Below are 16964 nucleotides of genomic sequence, written 5' to 3'. Positions count from 1 at the left end.
CACTGGCTTGGAGAGGGCACGGGGCAGCCGTCTCCACTGGAAATGTTCTGTCTTGACCTGCTTGGTGATTACACAGGTGTTTCCACATGTAGAAACTATTTGTCCTGTGCACATTATGTAAGTTTTACCTCAATAACGATGGAGAAGGAAATAGCAACCCACTCCAGTATTCCTGCCTGGAGAATCCCATAGACAGAGGAGCCTGGCAGGCTACAGTCCATTACACAACTGAGCAACTGAGCACCTCAATAACAAACAGATGTTTACAAATCCTGCCCTCCCACCCAGGAAGTGAACGGCTGTAGTGGCCACAACAGTCTTCTTTTTTCTTCTGCTTTAGGCTTCTCAGACTAAACCAGCAAAATCCCCTGGGCAAGCCCAACTGGGTCCTCCACTTGGACAACCCCAGCCACGGCCACCCACACAAGGTAGGACCCATGACAAGCCACCCACCAAGAGAAGCCATCCAGCAAGGATGCTGAAATGCCCTGAGGGATCCACATGTGACTTTCAAAAAGGCACTCTGAAAAACTCCATGTTAATACTTAATCACCAGACTTGTTCCCTTGCTCTGTGTACAGAATGAATGAGACCATGGGGTTGTCACTCCCTTAAAGTCAGGAAAGGAGGGAAGAAAGACAGAAAGTAAATGTATTAAGTACCTAATATGTGCCAGGCGCTGTGCTAGGGACTTTCCCATTTATGGTCTCATTTTCAGCTTCCTAACATGTCAGCAATGAAAACAGGGGTATTTCCTTTTTACAGAGGTAGGTGTTGAGGCTTTGTGCAAGGAAGCACAAGAAAATGGCATGTTAACGAGTCTGATCTTTCAGATCTTCTAGAAAGTGCCTGCTTCCTAGCCGCTAGCAGTGCCTGATTATAGATTTATGAGCCAACCAGCAAGAGTGAGAAAGAAAAATGGAACATTACATAGAACCTTGTCAATTCGAATCATTCCTCAAAAATATCCCAGTATTACTAAGTAAATGCCACCATTTATCAGAGAATGGATGAACTGTTGATGACAAGATGAAAGGAGATTGTGGCAGTAACTAACCCCTTCTCTTGGGCTGCCAGCTGCTCGCGGGTTCTCACACTCAGGCCTGGGGCAAAAGTCACCCGTGTCCTCTCTTGATGTCGGAACCTTCCAAGCACCCTCATGGCTCTAGTGCCAGCTTAGGGCCTCAGGACAGCTTCACCACAAGATGCCAGGCCAGGCATTTTCGCGGTGGTCTTTTAAGGACCTGCTTTAAGACCCATCGGTAAGAAAGCACTACTATCACACTGGGACCTCCCCAGGCGCCTTTATCAAAGTAATAGATTCATTGCTTCTTGGGAAAATCAGCCTTGGGCAGCAAAGGGCTTCCTCTTCCACAGGTCTTACATAAAACACCCATTCATCTTTCTCGTCTGTGCTTCTCTTCCTGGAAAAGCAGAAAGCGTTTAAGAAAAGGGAAATTGCAGGACTTACACAACTGTGTACCAGTTAACACTGGGTCCTCTTCAGGCAGATGAACACGTTTGAATCTACTTACAATGTCTCCCTCTGGCAGACTTAGGCAAGTTACCTCACTTCTCAGAGGCTCAGTTTCCACAATGATGAAGGAGGAAATGACATCTGCCTGTTTAGTAAGGGGGAGCTGTCTGTGAGATAATGCAAGAGAAGCAGTTATAACTAGCAAGGTGTCTCATTGTGGAGGTAGTGCTTAGTAGGTGCTGGTAATTTACTGCTGATAACCATCACTCAGACATGTCCGACTCTTTGGGACCCCACGGACTATAACCCACCAGGCTCCTCTGTCCATGGAATTCTCCAGGCAAGAATACTGGAAGGGGTTGCCATTCCCTCCTCCAGGGGATCTTCCCTAACTCAAGGGTCAAACCCAGATCTCTTGCATTGCAGGCAGATTCTTTACTGTCTGAGCCATCAGGGACTTTAACTGTTAAAAACTCACTATTAGAGACTTCCTTGGCAATCCAGAGGATTGCACTCCACCTCAGGGAGTGCAGTGGAACTAAGATCCCACATGCCACACAGTGTGCCAAAAAAAAAGAAAATCTGGGTCCAAAGAGATGTCAAGTAGATGGAGAAACAGGATAGGGACCGCAAAAGGAGACAAAAGGGATTATCAAAACCTTTGAGGGCAGCAAGGATGCCAAGAACTTTATTTGTATGGATTTTTCTGTAAGGAAAGCAGTTATGCTGATATAAAGAGACACTGCCAGAATAAACTCTTATATTTTTTAAAACTCACTATTAATAATTTGTGTGTTACTAAGCTTCCCTGCTGACTCAGTGGTAAAGAATCCAACTGTCAATACAGGAAACATGAATTCGATCCCTGGGTTGGGAAGATCCCCTGGAGAAGGCAATGGCAACCCACTCCAGTACTCTTGCCTGGGAAAATCCCATGGACAGAGGAGCCTGGTGGGCTGCAGTCCATGAGGGTCACAAAGAGTTGACCACAACTTAGTGACTAAACAACAACAAACAACACAACAATGATAATATACATGTTGTTCTTAATGATTGTCATCATTAAGAATACTTATAACTACTGTAGCCCACTGCTCTCCTGCCAGGTGATAATTCTTTGATTATAGAATGTTCAAAAACGACTGATTCATCACCCTGCCAGGCTCTCGCTGTGTCTCTGCCCTACCCTCTCCTTTCCCACTCTGCCCCAGGACTTACTTTTTCAGCCACATTTGCACAGAGCACTTCTAAAACAGAGAGCTACTGTATTCTTGCTTCCTCTCCGGCTCAGAGTAGAGACATGCTCGATAAATAAAGAGATATTATTTTAAGGGACAGGAGGCTAAACATACTTTTAGTGAGTTGAAAAACAATCAATTAAAAACAAATTAGGATAATTAAAGAAAATGCTCATTGAATTAACATTTAGAGTGAAAATACCAGGGCTAATTAAAACACAATGCTTTCATTGAGTTCCCAAATTAGCAAGATCACATTATTAACTTGTTTTTTGAACTTACTACTCATTTTCAACTCAGTGAAAGTGAAGTTCTCTTTTAAGGAACCTCATCATCTTTTAGCACTGATCCTGTGCTAAAGCAAATACTAAGCAAATACTATCTACATGTAAGTTAATTTTTTTCTATGTGCTCAAACAAAAAGTATTATTATTTTATTTTGCTTTGCCAAGAAGCTGAAAGAAAATTACTAGTCTCTAGAGACCAAAAGAAAGCAGGAGTAGCAATACTCATATCAGACAAAATAGACTGTAAAACAAAGGCTGCGAAAAGAGACAAAGAGGGACACTACATAATGATCAAAGGATCAACCCAAGAAGAAGACATAACAATTATAAATATATATGCACCCAACTTAGGAGCACTGCAATATGTAAGACAAATGCTAACAAGTATGAAAGGGGAAATTAACAATAACACAATAAGAGTGGGAGAGTTTAATACCCCACTCACACCTATGGATAGATCAACTAAACAGAAAATTAACAAGGAAACACAAACTTTAAATAATACAATAGACCAGTTAGACCTAATTGATATCTACAGGACATTTCACCCCAAAACAATGAATTTCACCTTTTTCTCAAATGCTCACGGAACCTTCTCCAGGAGATATCACATCCTGGGCCATAAATCTAGCCTTGATAAATTCAAAAAAATTGAAATCATTCCAAGCATCTTTTCTGACCATAATGCAGTAAGATTAGATCTCAATTGCAGGAGAAAAACTATTAAAAATTCCAACATATGGAGGCTGAACAACACACTTCTGAATAACCAACAAATCTCAGAAGAAATGAAAAAAGAAATCAAATTATGCATAGAAATGAATGAAAATGAAAACACAACAACCCAAAACCTGTGGGATACTATAAAAGCAGTGCTAAGGGGAAAGTTCATAGCATTACAGGCATACCTCAAGAAACAAGAAAAAAGTCAAATAAATAACCTAACTCTACACCTAAAGCAACTAGAAAAGGAAGAAATGGATAACCCCAGGGTAAGTAGAAGGAAAGAAATCTTTAAAATTAGGGCAGAAATAAATGCAAAAGAAACAAAAGAGACCATAGCAAAAATCAACAAAGCCAAAAGCTGGCTCTTTGAAAGGATAAATAAAATTGACAAACCATTAGCCAGGCTCATCAAGAAACAAAGGGAGAAAAATCAAATCAATAAAATTAGAAATGAAAATGGAGAGATCACAACAGACAACACAGAAATACAAAAGATCATAAGAGGCTACTATCAGCAATTATATGCCAATAAAATGGACAACGTGGAAGAAATGGACAAATTCTTAGAAAAGTACAACTTTCCAAAATGGAACCAGAAAGAAATAGAAAATCTTAACAGACCCATCACAAGCACAGAAATTGAAACTGTAATCAGAAATCTTCCAGCAAACAAAAGCCCAGGTCCAGACGGCTTCACAGCTGAATTCTACCAAAAATTTAGAGAAGCGCTAACACCCATCCTACTCAAACTCTTCCAGAAAATTGCAGAGGAAGATAAACTTCCAAACTCATTCTATGAGGCCACCATCACCCTAATACCAAAACCTGACAAAGATGCCACAAAGAAGAAAACTACAGGCCAATATCACTGATGAACATAGATGCAAAACTCCTTAACAAAATTCTAGCAATCAGAATCCAACAACACATTAAAAAGATCATACACCATAACCAAGTGGGCTTTATCCCAGGGATGCAAGGGCTCTTCAGTATCCACAAATCAATCAATGTAATACACCACATTAACAAATTGAAAAATAAAAGCCATATGATTATCTCAATAGATGCAGAGAAAACCTTTGACAAAAATCAACATCCACTTATGATAAAAACTCTCCAGAAAGCAGGAATAGAAGGAACATTCAGTTCAGTTCAGTCGCTCAGTCGTGTCCAACTCTTTGTGGCCCCATGAATCACAGCACGCCAGGCCTCCCTGTCCATCACCAACTCCCGGAGTTCACTCAGATTCACATCCATCAAGTCAGTGATGCCATCCAGCCATCTCATCCTCTGTCATCCCCTTCTCCTCCTGCCCTCAATCCCTCCCAGCATCAAAGTCTTTTCCAATGAGTCAGCTCTTCGCATGAGGTGGCCAAAGTACTGGAGTTTCAGCTTTAGCATCATTCCTTCCAAAGAAATCCCAGGGTTGGTCTCCTTCAGAATGGACTGGTTGGATCTCCTTGCAGTCCAAGGGACTCTCAAGAGTCTTCTCCAACACCACAGTTCAAAAGCATCAATTCTTCGGCATTCAGCCTTCTTCATAATCCAACTCTCACATCCATACATAACTACTGGAAAAACCATAGCCTTGACTAGACGGACCTTAGTCGGCAAAGTAATGTCTCTGCTTTTGAATATGCTATCTAGGTTGGTCTACCTCAACATAATAAAAGCTATATATGACAAACCCACAGCAAACATTATCCTCAATGGTGAAAAACTGAAAGCATTTCCCCTAAAGTCAGGAACAAGATAAGGGTGCCCACTTTCACCACTACTGTTCAACATAGTTCTGGAAGTTTTGGCCAAAGCAATCAGAGCAGAAAAAGAAATAAAAAGGAATCCAAATTGGAAAAGAAGAAGTAAAACTCTCACTGGTTTGCAGATGACATGATCCTCTACATAGAAAACCCTAAAGACTCCTCCAGAAAATTACTAGAGTGAATCAATGAATATAGTAAAGTTGCAGGATATAAAATCAACACACAGAAATCCCTTGCATTCCTATACACTAATAATGAGAAAGTAGAAAACGAAATTAAGGAAACAATTCCATTCACCATTGCAACGAAAAGAATAAAATATTTAGGAATGTATCTACCTAAAGAAACTAAAGACCTATATATAGAAAACTATAAAACACTGGTGAAAGAAATCAAAGAGGACACTAATAGATGGAGAAATATACCATGTTCATGGATTGGAAGAATCAATATAATGAAAATGAGTATACTACCCAAAGCAATCTACAGATTCAATGCAATCCCTATCAAGCTACCAGCGGTATTTTTCACAGAGCTAAAACAAATAATTTCACAATTTGTATGGAAATACAAAAAACCTCAAATAGCCAAACCAATCTTGAGAAAGAAGAATGGAACTGGAGGAATCAACCTGCCTGACTTCAGGCTCTACTACAAAGCCACAGTCATCAAGACAGTATGGTACTGGCACAAAGACAGAAATATAGATCAATGGAACAAAATAGAAAGCCCAGAGATAAATCCACGCACCTATGGACACCTTATCTTCGACAAAGGAGGCAAGAATATACAATGGATTAAAGACGGTCTCTTTAACAAGTGGTGCTGGGAAAACTGGTCAACCACTTGTAAAAGAATGAAACTAGAACACTTTCTAACACCATACAGAAAAATAAACTCAAAATGGATTAAAGATCTAAACATAAGACCAGAAACTATAAAACTCCTAGAGGAGAACATAGGCAAAACACTCTTCGACATACATCACAGCAGGATCCTCTATGACCCACCTCCAAGAATATTGGAAATAAAAGCAAAAATAAACAAATGGGACCTAATTAAACTTAAAAGCTTCTGCACAACAAAGGAAACTATAAGCAAGCTGAAAAGACAGCCTTCAGAATGGGAGAAAATAATAGCAAATGAAGCAACTGACAAACAACTAATCTCAAAAATATACAAGCAACTCATGCAGCTTAATTCCAGAAAAATAAACAACACAATCAAAAAATGGGCCAAAGAACTAAATAGACATCTCTCCAAAGAAGACATACAGATGGCTAACAAACACATGAAAAGATGCTCAACATCGCTCATTATCAGAGAAATGCAAATCAAGACCACAATTAGGTACCAGTTCACACCAGTCAGAATGGCTGCGATCCAAAAGTCTACAAGCAATAAATGCTGGAGAGGGTGTGGAGAAAAGGGAACCGTCTTACACTGTTGGTGGGAATCCAAACTAGTACAGCCACTATGGAGAACAGTGTGGAGATTCCTTAAAAAACTGGAAATAGAACTGCCATATGACCCAGCAATCCCACTGCTGGGCATACACACCGAGAAAACCAGAATTGAAAGAGATACATTGTACCCCAGTGTTCATCGCAGCACTGTTTATAATAGCCAGGACATGGAAGCAACCTAGATGTCCATCAGCAGATGAATGGATAAGAAAGCTGTGGTACATATACACAATGGAGTATTACTCAGCCATCAAAAAGAATACATTTGAATCAGTTCTAATGAAGTGGATGAAACTGGAGCCAATTATACAGAGTGAAGTAAGCCAGAAAGAAAAACACCAATACAGTATACTAACGCATATATATGGAATTTAGAAAGATGGTAATGATAACCCTGTATGCGAGAGAGCAAAAGAGACGCAGATGTACAGAACAGACTTTTTGACTCTGTGGGAGAGGGCGAGGGTGGGATGATTTGGGAGAATGGCATTGAAACATGTATAATATCATATAGGAAACGAATTGCCAGTCTAGGTTCGATGCAGGATACAGGATGCTTGGGGCTGGTGCACTGGGATAGCCAAGAGGGATATTATGGGGAGGGAGGTAGGAGGGGGGTTCAGGAGTGGGAACTTATGTACACCCATGGCAGATTCATGTTGATGTATGGCAAAACCAATACAGTATTGTAAAGTAAAAACAAAAAAAAAAATTACTAGTCTCTTGATGAATCCCATCTGTATAATAGGGACTAAATGAATAGTTAATAAATGAATGAATAAGAGTCCATATTTTCTAAGATATTAATCAGCCTTCAGGGGCAGAGTGTTGGGGAAAGAGGGAAGATTTAAGATAAAAGTAGAAAACATTTTTTTTTTGACCTATGGTGAGTTTAACAAAACAGAAAAGCAGACCAACATTTAAAAATGAGAAGCTTTTATATAAAATCCAGATTTCTAGCTCCTGTGACAGAGTAGGAGCTCTACAAGCAGTGGGCCACGATGCAGCAAGTGCCGCTGACTGAGTGACGGCTGCTCCCTTAGTGACGGGGCTTCCCAGAGGGCACTGGTGACAACAAGCCCACCTTCCAAAGGAGGAGCACTCAGGAAGCAGCAGGCAGAACTGCACATGGAGCAACAGACTGGTTCCAAATAGGAAAAGGAGTCCGTCAAGGCTGTATACTGTCACCCTGCTTATTTAACCTCTATGCAGAGTACATCATGGGAAACGCTGGACTGGAAGAAGCACAAGCTGGAATCAAGATTGCCGGGAGAAATATCAATAACCTCAGATATGCAGATGACACCACCCTTATGGCAGAAGGTGAAGAGGAGCTAAAAAGCCTCTTGATGAAAGTGAAAGTGGAGAGTGAAAAAGTTGGCTTAAAGCTCAACATTCAAAAAACAAAGATTATGCCATCCAGTCCCATTACTTCATGGGAAATAGATGGGGAAACAGTGGAAACAGTGTCAGACTTTATTTTTGGGGGCTCCAAAATCACTGCAGATGGTGACTGCAGCCATGAAATTAAAAGACGCTTACTCCTTGGAAGGAAAGTTATGATCAAACTAGGTAGCACATTTAAAAGCAGAAACATTACTTTGGCAACAAAGGTCCATCTAGTCAAGGCTATGGTTTTTCCTGTGGTCATGTATGGATGTGAGAGTTGGACTGTGAAGAAGGCTGAGCACCGAAGAATTGATGCTTTTGAACGATGGTGTTGGAGAAGACTCTTGAGAGTCCCTTGGACTGCAAGGAGATCCAACCAGTCCATTCTGAAGGAGATCAGCCCTGGAATTTCTTTGGAAGGAATGATGCTAAAGCTGAAACTCCAGTACTTTGGCCACCTCATGTGAAGAGTTGACTCATTGGAAAAGACTCTGATGCTGGGAGGGATTGGGGCAGGAGGAGAAGGGGATGACAGAGGATGAGATGGCTGGATGGCATGACTGACTCGATGGACATGAGTCTGAGTGAACTCTGGGAGTTGGTGATGGACAGGGAGGCCTGGCGTGCTGCGATTCATGGGGTTGCAAAGAGTTGGACACGACTGAGTGACTGAACTGAACTGAACTGAAGAGATGTGGCTTCCATCCCTGAGTCAGATCCCCTGGAGGAGGGCATGGCAGCCCACTCCAGTATTCTTGCCTGGAGAATCCCATGGACAGAGGACCCTGGCAGGCTACAGTCCATGTGATCTCAGAGTCAGACACCACTGAAGTGACTTAGCATACATAGCCTGCTCCCTTGGACAGAGCAAGGACTCCTTCCTTTGCCTCAGGCATGTATTTTTATACATGCCAAAATGTAATTAACCCACAAATACTGTTTTATAAACTGCTTTCTGTCTAGCAATATATATTAATATTTAGCATATGTTATCAACAACATCCCATGTCATTTAATATTGTTCTGCCACATCATACTTGATGACATAGCACATTCCATTACATGACTGTATCTTAATGTTCCAGTCAGCTCCCCTACAGTTGTGCGTTTATATCATTTTCAGTTTTTCACTGGTAGGAAGACCGCTGTGATGAACATCCTCAAAGTGACACTTGTGCACCGTCTTATTGGTCCTAAAAGAATTTGAATGGAATCATTTTTTTCTCCCTGTAGGGGGCCCTCGCCCAGCTCAGTCTCCTCAGCCCCCAAGATCTGGGAGCCCCTCCCAGCAGAGGCTCTCCCCACAAGGCCAGCAACCCCTGAGCCCTCAGTCTGGATCACCACAGCAGAGATCACCAGGGTCTCCCCAGCTCTCCCGTGCATCTGGAGGCAGCTCTCCAAACCAGGCCCCCAAGTCGAGCGCACCCTTTACCTCGCAGCCCCGGCCCCCTGTGCAGGGCCGCAGCGCCTCCCAACAGGGCGAAGAGGCCAAGAAGCCAGCATCACCCCATCCCCATCTCAAGTAAGTGCTTTGGGACCCGGGAAGGGCTGAGAGTGGACTTGGGGTGTGGGCGGAGCTGGGCTGGCTCAGGGTCAGGGACTCAGAGCAAGACCCACCAAGGCCTCACCCCAACTTTAAATGGGCAAAAGGAGGCCTAGAGAATGGAACCTGGGGAACAGGCAGGACCTAGCAAGGCCCGAGCATAGGTTAGGCCCCACTGTGATCCTCCATGTGTACCTGCATCAGTTACTCCTTGCTGCATAATAAACCACCCTAAAACTTAGTGGCTTAAGAAAGCAACCATTTTCTTTGTTCATAGTTTTTTTCATTTAGTCACTTGTACTGAGTTTGGTTTAGCTGGGAGGATCTCCCGATGGTCTCTCCTGGAGAGTTACCAGATAAAATGCAGGATGCCCAGTTAGATTTGGATTTCAGACAATGAATAATTTGGAGTATATGCACTCAAATATTGCATATGCTTAGTTGCTCAGTCATGTCTGACTCTTTGCTACCCCATGGACTATAGCCCGCCAGGCTCCTCTGTTCATGGGATTCTTCAGGCAAGAATACTGGAGTGGGTTGCCATGCCCTCCTCCAGGCGATCTTCCCAACCCAGGGATCAAACCAGATCTCCCGCACTGCAGGTGGATTCTTTACTGTCTGAGCCACCAGGGAAGCCAAATATTGCACAGGTTAGACTTATATTCAAAAAGTATTTTTTTAATCTGAATTTCAAACTTAACTGGGTGTCATGTGTGCTTGCTTACTAAATCTAGCAACCCTCCTCTCCTGGGATTGCTCATAGGGCTATAGTTATCCGGCAGCTTACCTGTGGCTGGACAGTCCAAGAGGGCTTCCTGCACACATCTGGATGTTGGTGTCACCTGTCAGCCGAGCCTCTCTCTCTCCTGGGGCCTCATCCTCCAGCAGACTGGACCCAGCTTCCTTATGTGGTAGAATTACATTCCAAAAGGGCAAAAGTAGAAGCTTCAAGGCCTCTCAAGGTCCAGCCTTAGAAGCTGCACGATGTCATTTCATCCCATTATAGGCTTTTGATAAAAAAAAGTCACACGGTCAAGTCCAGATTAAAAAGGTGGGAAAATGGACTCCTTTTTAAATCCTTATTTATTTATCGGGCTGTGTCCAGTCTTAGTTGCAGCCTGCGGGATCTTTGTTGTGTCATGCAGGCTCAGTAGTTGTGGCGCATAAGCTTAAGTTGCTCCTCGGCATGTGGGATCTTAGTTCCCTGACCAGGGATCAAACCCATGTCTCCTGCATTGCAGGACACATTCTTAACCACTGGACACCAGAGAAGTCCTGGAAATAAACTCTTGATACAAGGATCTGCAAAGTCACCCTGTGAAAGGCTAGATGACTGGGATGGGAGGGAAGGTTCCATCCCAGGGCACATGTCTGTTCTCTCTCTTGTTTCCTCTCAAGCCCATCTCTTGGTTTGAGGTCAGAGAGAGAGATCCCAAATGTATTTTCTTTGGAAAGTTTTTCCTTTCCTTCAACTCCAAACAAGCTAACCATAAGTTTTCAGAAGAGGTAATATATTCACCTGGTTCAAAGATCTAAAAAATATTGATGTTTTTATTGAAAACCCTTACCCCACCTCATTCTCATCCAATCCTTTCCTGCCCCCTGCTCCCCAGATGTATCCACTTTTGTTAGTTCTAGTGTGTTCCTCCAGTATTCCCTTATGCATATACGGAAATATATGTTCTGGTTTCCTCCTCCCACTTATTTACACAATCAGCAGTGTTCACCATCCACACCATTCGCTCCTTGCTTTTACATTTAGCAACACATTCTGGAGCTCTTCCACACAGTTCACTGACATTTTCTCCTTTTCACAGCTGTATAATTATTCCGCTGTGTAATTATACTACAATTTATCTAACTAATCCACTGTAAATGGAAATTTGGTTTTCTCTTATGAAGAAGGCAGCAGTGAATAACCTTAAAAACAAGCTTTTTATTATATGGGCAGGATCAACTGTATAGAAAATGCCTGAAATCGTATTGCTGGATCAAAGGATAAATGCATTTTTGGCTTAGTAATATTAGCAAGTGGTCCTCCAGCAGTAGGCATAGAGGTTGACAGCACAGACTCTAGAGTCAGACCACCTTTGGGTTCAGTTAGAAGTCTGCCCCTTAAATGCTGCCTGACCTCAGAAAAAAGTTAGTTAACCTCTCTGTGCCTAAACTTCTTCACATGCAAAATGGGGACAATAGTATTCACCCCACATGATTATTATAAGAATTAAAATGAGTGTTTGCACAGTTGGTGCTCAGAATGCTGCTGGCTCCATACATGTATATCTTTGGCTGCCTCTCACACGTGAAAAGATGCAGCCCAGCTGATCACAGGACAAAGGCTCTGGAACTTAGGCCAGGTTTGACCACTAATCTTGTAGTAACCTAGCTGTGTCTGTGTGTTAGTCATTCAGTCATGTCTGACTCTTTGAGACCCCATGAACTGTAGCCCCCCAGGCTCCTCTGTCCATGGAATTCTCCAGGCAAGAATACTGGAGTGGGTTGCCATGCCTTCCTCCAATGGATCTTCCTGACCAGGGAGTGAACTTGAGTCTCCTGCATTGCAGGCAGATTCTTTACCGTCTGAGCCATCAGAGAAGCCCAGCAATCTAGCTAACAACACTTGAATCTCCTGGCTGATGCTCTGAAGTATTATTTGGTTCAATTCAGGTCAGCAGGTACTTACCAAACACCTACTCTGAACTAGTCTTGAATAACACCCTGGGAGGAGAGAGCAAGGGGTAAAAGATAGCCCTGCTCTGAAGAAGACTTCAGTTATTTCCTGTGCTGACAAGACCCTGCGTGGAGCTCTTCCCAGGTCTTTCACCCCCACTAGACTGTGAGCCCCTTGAGGGCGGGGCCTGAATCTCATTCATGTTCGGAGCCCTGTCGCCTGGCATTAGGCTGGCACAAAGGGTCAAGCACTGCCTTTCAGATAGCAGGCACTGTGAGAATTCCAAAGTGCATTGGAATTGGCCATAAGAGCTTCAGGCAGAGTTGGAGTTGAAGCCCATGGTATCAGAGCTGCAAGAGGCCTGAGGGTGGACGGGGCCAACCCTCTGTCTCACAGATGAGGGAAAAGAGGCCCCGCTCAGTGACTTTTTTGCCCACGGCTGGAGGAACAGATGGCAGAAAGGGTCTGGAACACAGACCCTCTGATCCCCCAACTGGTGCTGGAAAGTATAGGAGGAACAAGCCTAACCTGTTGATACCGCACCTTACAGTTTGCCAAGCGGGTTTGTGCACAGAGGCAGGAGAGGGGACAAGCTGCTCTCCAGCTGTGCCTGCGTCTCAGCAACCTGTTTTTGTGGGAAGAATTTGAGCCTTGGATGCTCCCTTGTTCCTCGCTATAAGCCCCAATTTCTGCACCTAAAAAAGGAGGGTCCCAGTAGCCACCTGGTGGGTTAATTGTGTGTGTGGTACAAGTGTGGGAATGCCTGGCTGCTGGGCTCAGTATCCTTGCGGTGATGGGGTTCATCCAGCTGGCTCCCAGGCAAGCCCCAGGATTCATTTCCTGGGGAATCCAGCCATGTCACCCCCAACTTCCTTTGCCTTTCTGTTTCAGCAAATCCCAGTCCCTGACTAACAGCCTCAGCACATCTGACACCTCCCAGCGCGGGACCCCCAGTGAGGACGAGGCTAAGGCCGAGACCATCCGCAACCTGAGGAAGTCTTTCGCCAGCCTGTTCTCTGACTAACCATGGTCAGGCCTCTCCTGCCCCACCCTCCATCTCAGCCTTGGTTCCTGCTGGGAACAGAATGGAGGGCCTGAGAATATCCTTTCCAAATGCCTTTGATCCAGGAACTGAGTTCATGTGTACCCATTTCCCTTTGCCATGGCGTTCCAGCATCATCCAGCCAAGTGGTGGGCATTTGAGAGCCTCCAGATTCCTCAAAATGGGCCTAAAGATGGGTGTCACATCCACCTTCCTGCCCAGATGCTTGCTCCCCTGCCTCAGTTAACCAAGTGAGACATCAGTGTGATTGGTTCGACATTGCTTGTTAGTGTTTTGCTTGCCTTTGGGAAGGGCCCCCTCTGAGCCTTGCCCCCATTTCCATCAAATGCAGTTGTTGAAGTCAGACCTCAGCAATGTAGGAGGCAATAACCTTTTGACAGTGTTCTACAAACAAAAGGAGAAAAGCCCAGCCAAGGGAACTTAGCGCCTGCCCTTGTCAGTTCCATCCAAGCTCAAGAGACGGGCCTGCAGACCAGGCAGGCCGAGGCCCCATCACACCTGCCACCAGTGAATCTTGAGGACCACAGAATGAATTCAGACCATGTGACACACTGAGCCTTTCAGAACACAACAGAAACAGCGGGGAGGCTTTGCAAGGCCACTCCCACCCAGGATGCTATCCTAAATTGGACAGCCAAGAGCAGACCCCGGGTTCTTTTAGGAATCACTACTAGTTCCCAGAGGGAGAAGAGGTCGTCAACTAGTCAAGGCCCCTCCACCCATTCTGTGTTACATCACTGTTCAGTCTCTCTGAATTCCCACCAGGAATGCTGTTTCCCCCCAAGGACACACAAGGAGCCAGAGACAATGAGCAGACAGATGACACAGGATCAGAAAGTGCGATGACAGTAACTTCTAGCTCAGTGCTTCAGACTGAGCAGCAAGGCCTTGGTAGGTTACTCAGTTACAAAAGGGTTCACTGGTCAAATGTGCTTAGGAGATACTGTTTTCGGTTTGTTTTCTGAGCTCAATAGTACCTATTTCAAAGGCTCTTAGAATTCTTGTAGTAAAGAAATTAGCTTTAACTTTGTTTAAGCTACACTTATTTGACTAAAAAAGTTAACTGCAGAGCTGGAAAATGTAGCCCTGACTCTCTTCCCAATGCTCTTTCTCCTGCATCAGACTCTCCTGGGGAGGAGGGGGAGAGGGGGAGGGTGTCCTGATCACCAAGCACCTCGTGCTAGAAACATTGTTGGCACCAGAACCAGCCTCCTGGTTCTAGAAAGCACTGAGGGTATTAGAACATAGCCACACTGTCCCCTTACATCCCACTTAGCAACTTAAGGGGCTTCCCTGATAGCTCAGTTGGTAAAGAATCCACCTGCAATGCGGGAGACCTGGGTTCAATCCCTGGGTTGGGAAGATCCCCTGGAGAAGGGAAAGGCTACCCACTCCAGTATTCTGGCCTGGAGAATTCCATGGACCGCAGTCCACGAGGTTGCAAAGAGCTGGACACCACTGAGCGACTTTCACTTTCACTTGCAACTTGAGACACATCTTCCCCTTACTGCTCCCAGGGAAGGGAGACAGGGAGGTGAGCATGAAGGCATCCTTGCCCTGGAGCTGCAATCTGAATAAAAGAATGCAGAGAACCTGTCAGGCAGGTGTAGCACCATGGAGCCATATGTTTTAGGAGATTTAGAAGACAGGAAATACACGAAGCAGTCGTCACTCTCCCACTATGGAAATAAGACCAGAAGAAGAAATCAAACTATCTCACCCAATTCTCACTTAGCAGTAAAACACAGCCTGAAATACACAACGAAGTGGTGACAGGCTAGACAAGGTTCCCCAAAGCGTAGGACATGGCCATGGGCATAAGTCACTTCATTTAAGGCCAGAGGGGTCAGAACTTCTGCTCATCAGGCCTTGGACCTGTGTCTCTGTCAACCTCCCTAAGTGTTTGGAATGCCGCTTGAAGTCAGACCTGCCCTGAGCTGTGTGGGAACTCTGCTGCTCAAATGGTACTGGGGTGGAAGCATCACACCCAGGTGGCCCCATAAACAGTGGTGACATGGCTTACATTGTCCCACTTTCCTGTATGCTGTCCCCTCTCCCTGAAAACATCGGAACATTCAAACACCAGATATTCCAGTACAGTAGCACACTCATTTCTCAGGCTAGGCATCTTTGTTTTTATAGCCATGCACGGACAACTCCAGGACATGAGACAAAGGTTATAACCAACACATTGAAACAAATTCTCCCATTGGTCTGTGTGTGAATGCAGAGACCATGCATGGTCCTTTGTGACAGTTAGTCCCCAAAATGGACTGGTTTCTCATGTAAACGAGCACATGTTCCCTCCAAACGTTTTACCTTTATTAATTGTGATATTTCTAAATGAGAAAGAACAAAACGAAAGGGGCAGAAGAGTCACTCTGGAGAGATTCTGAAAGGTCTTGTTTGTTTGTTTTTGCCTGGTTTCACAACTCTGATCCAAAGAAAAGCTAGCATTTCCTGTCCGCACTGACTTGGTGAGGCCGAACCAGGACAAAGATCCATTTGGTTTGTGCTGACATGTAGCACAGTGAATAGAGAGTTTAAAATGCAGCCCCACTGGACACCTCCACCAGCTGCAGAAAATACCTTCTTCCAGATCTTCCTCCTAACAGCCTGATTAAAGGGCACTGTCACTTAACTGTCACATCAGCTTTTGAGGGACACTGGAATCTACACGTCCTTTCTCTTCCATTCATCCTCTGTCCTCTTCGCCACACCCCCTCTGTCCCCTGGTTCAGTCCCTGCTGATGGGGCAGTTAGTTCTACCTTTCCAGAATTTCAGAGTGATAGGCCTTCGTGCCCATGGTAACAAACACAGTAGTAAATCCCATGAGCCTGAACATCAGTGACCTTCTGGAAGTTCTCATCTGAATTTGCAATGAAAGGAACTTGAGGGGAAAGCAAGCTGGTGCCGGCAGCTCGTGAACAAGCTACATGGGCACGGCACAGCGCCTGCTGTCGGCACACAGTCGGCGTGCAGGGTGTGTGTTAGATTGGCCCTTCTAGAAAACTATGAAATCAACAAAATGCAATCAAAGTGTCAAAAGTAAAGAAAACGTTTGTTTTTTCTGAGAGTATCAATGTGAGGAAGTCACTTGCCCAGCAAAAGAATTAAACCAACAGAGAGATTAATGAGATAAGCTGAAGAAAACCTGTGGTCCACGGGAACAAGCAGAAGCAGGGGCTGTGGTGAGCGTGGAGCCCACAAGTGAACTCACTGCAGGGCCACCACAGCTGGGAGCAGAAGGGACGCGGTGCCACTGTCAGCATCGGTCAGGAGGCGTGGTGAGCAGACCAGGACAATACCAAAGCTTGTCCAACTTTTCCAGACCCAGGAC

The 16964-nt window shown here is 44.4% G+C and overlaps 1 protein-coding gene across 1 annotated transcript in view; it reads left to right on the top strand.

The window, feature by feature from the left end:
• Positions 1-13584, top strand: part of SYN3 (synapsin III) — a 448396-nt gene extending 434812 nt beyond the window's left edge. Inside the window, exons 11-13 of the mRNA XM_052641399.1 lie at positions 341-428; positions 9580-9868; positions 13452-13584. Of these exons, the coding sequence (XP_052497359.1) occupies positions 341-428; positions 9580-9868; positions 13452-13584 (510 nt within the window). The remainder of the gene's footprint in view (positions 1-340; positions 429-9579; positions 9869-13451) is intronic.
• The last annotated feature ends 3380 nt before the right edge of the window (positions 13585-16964 follow it).

This window comes from Budorcas taxicolor, chromosome 5 (genome assembly GCF_023091745.1).
Source record: "Budorcas taxicolor isolate Tak-1 chromosome 5, Takin1.1, whole genome shotgun sequence".
In the NCBI taxonomy this organism is placed as follows: Eukaryota; Metazoa; Chordata; class Mammalia; order Artiodactyla; family Bovidae; genus Budorcas; species Budorcas taxicolor.
Note: the sequence above shows the minus strand (reverse complement) of the source record. Positions and strands in the feature narration are given on the sequence as shown.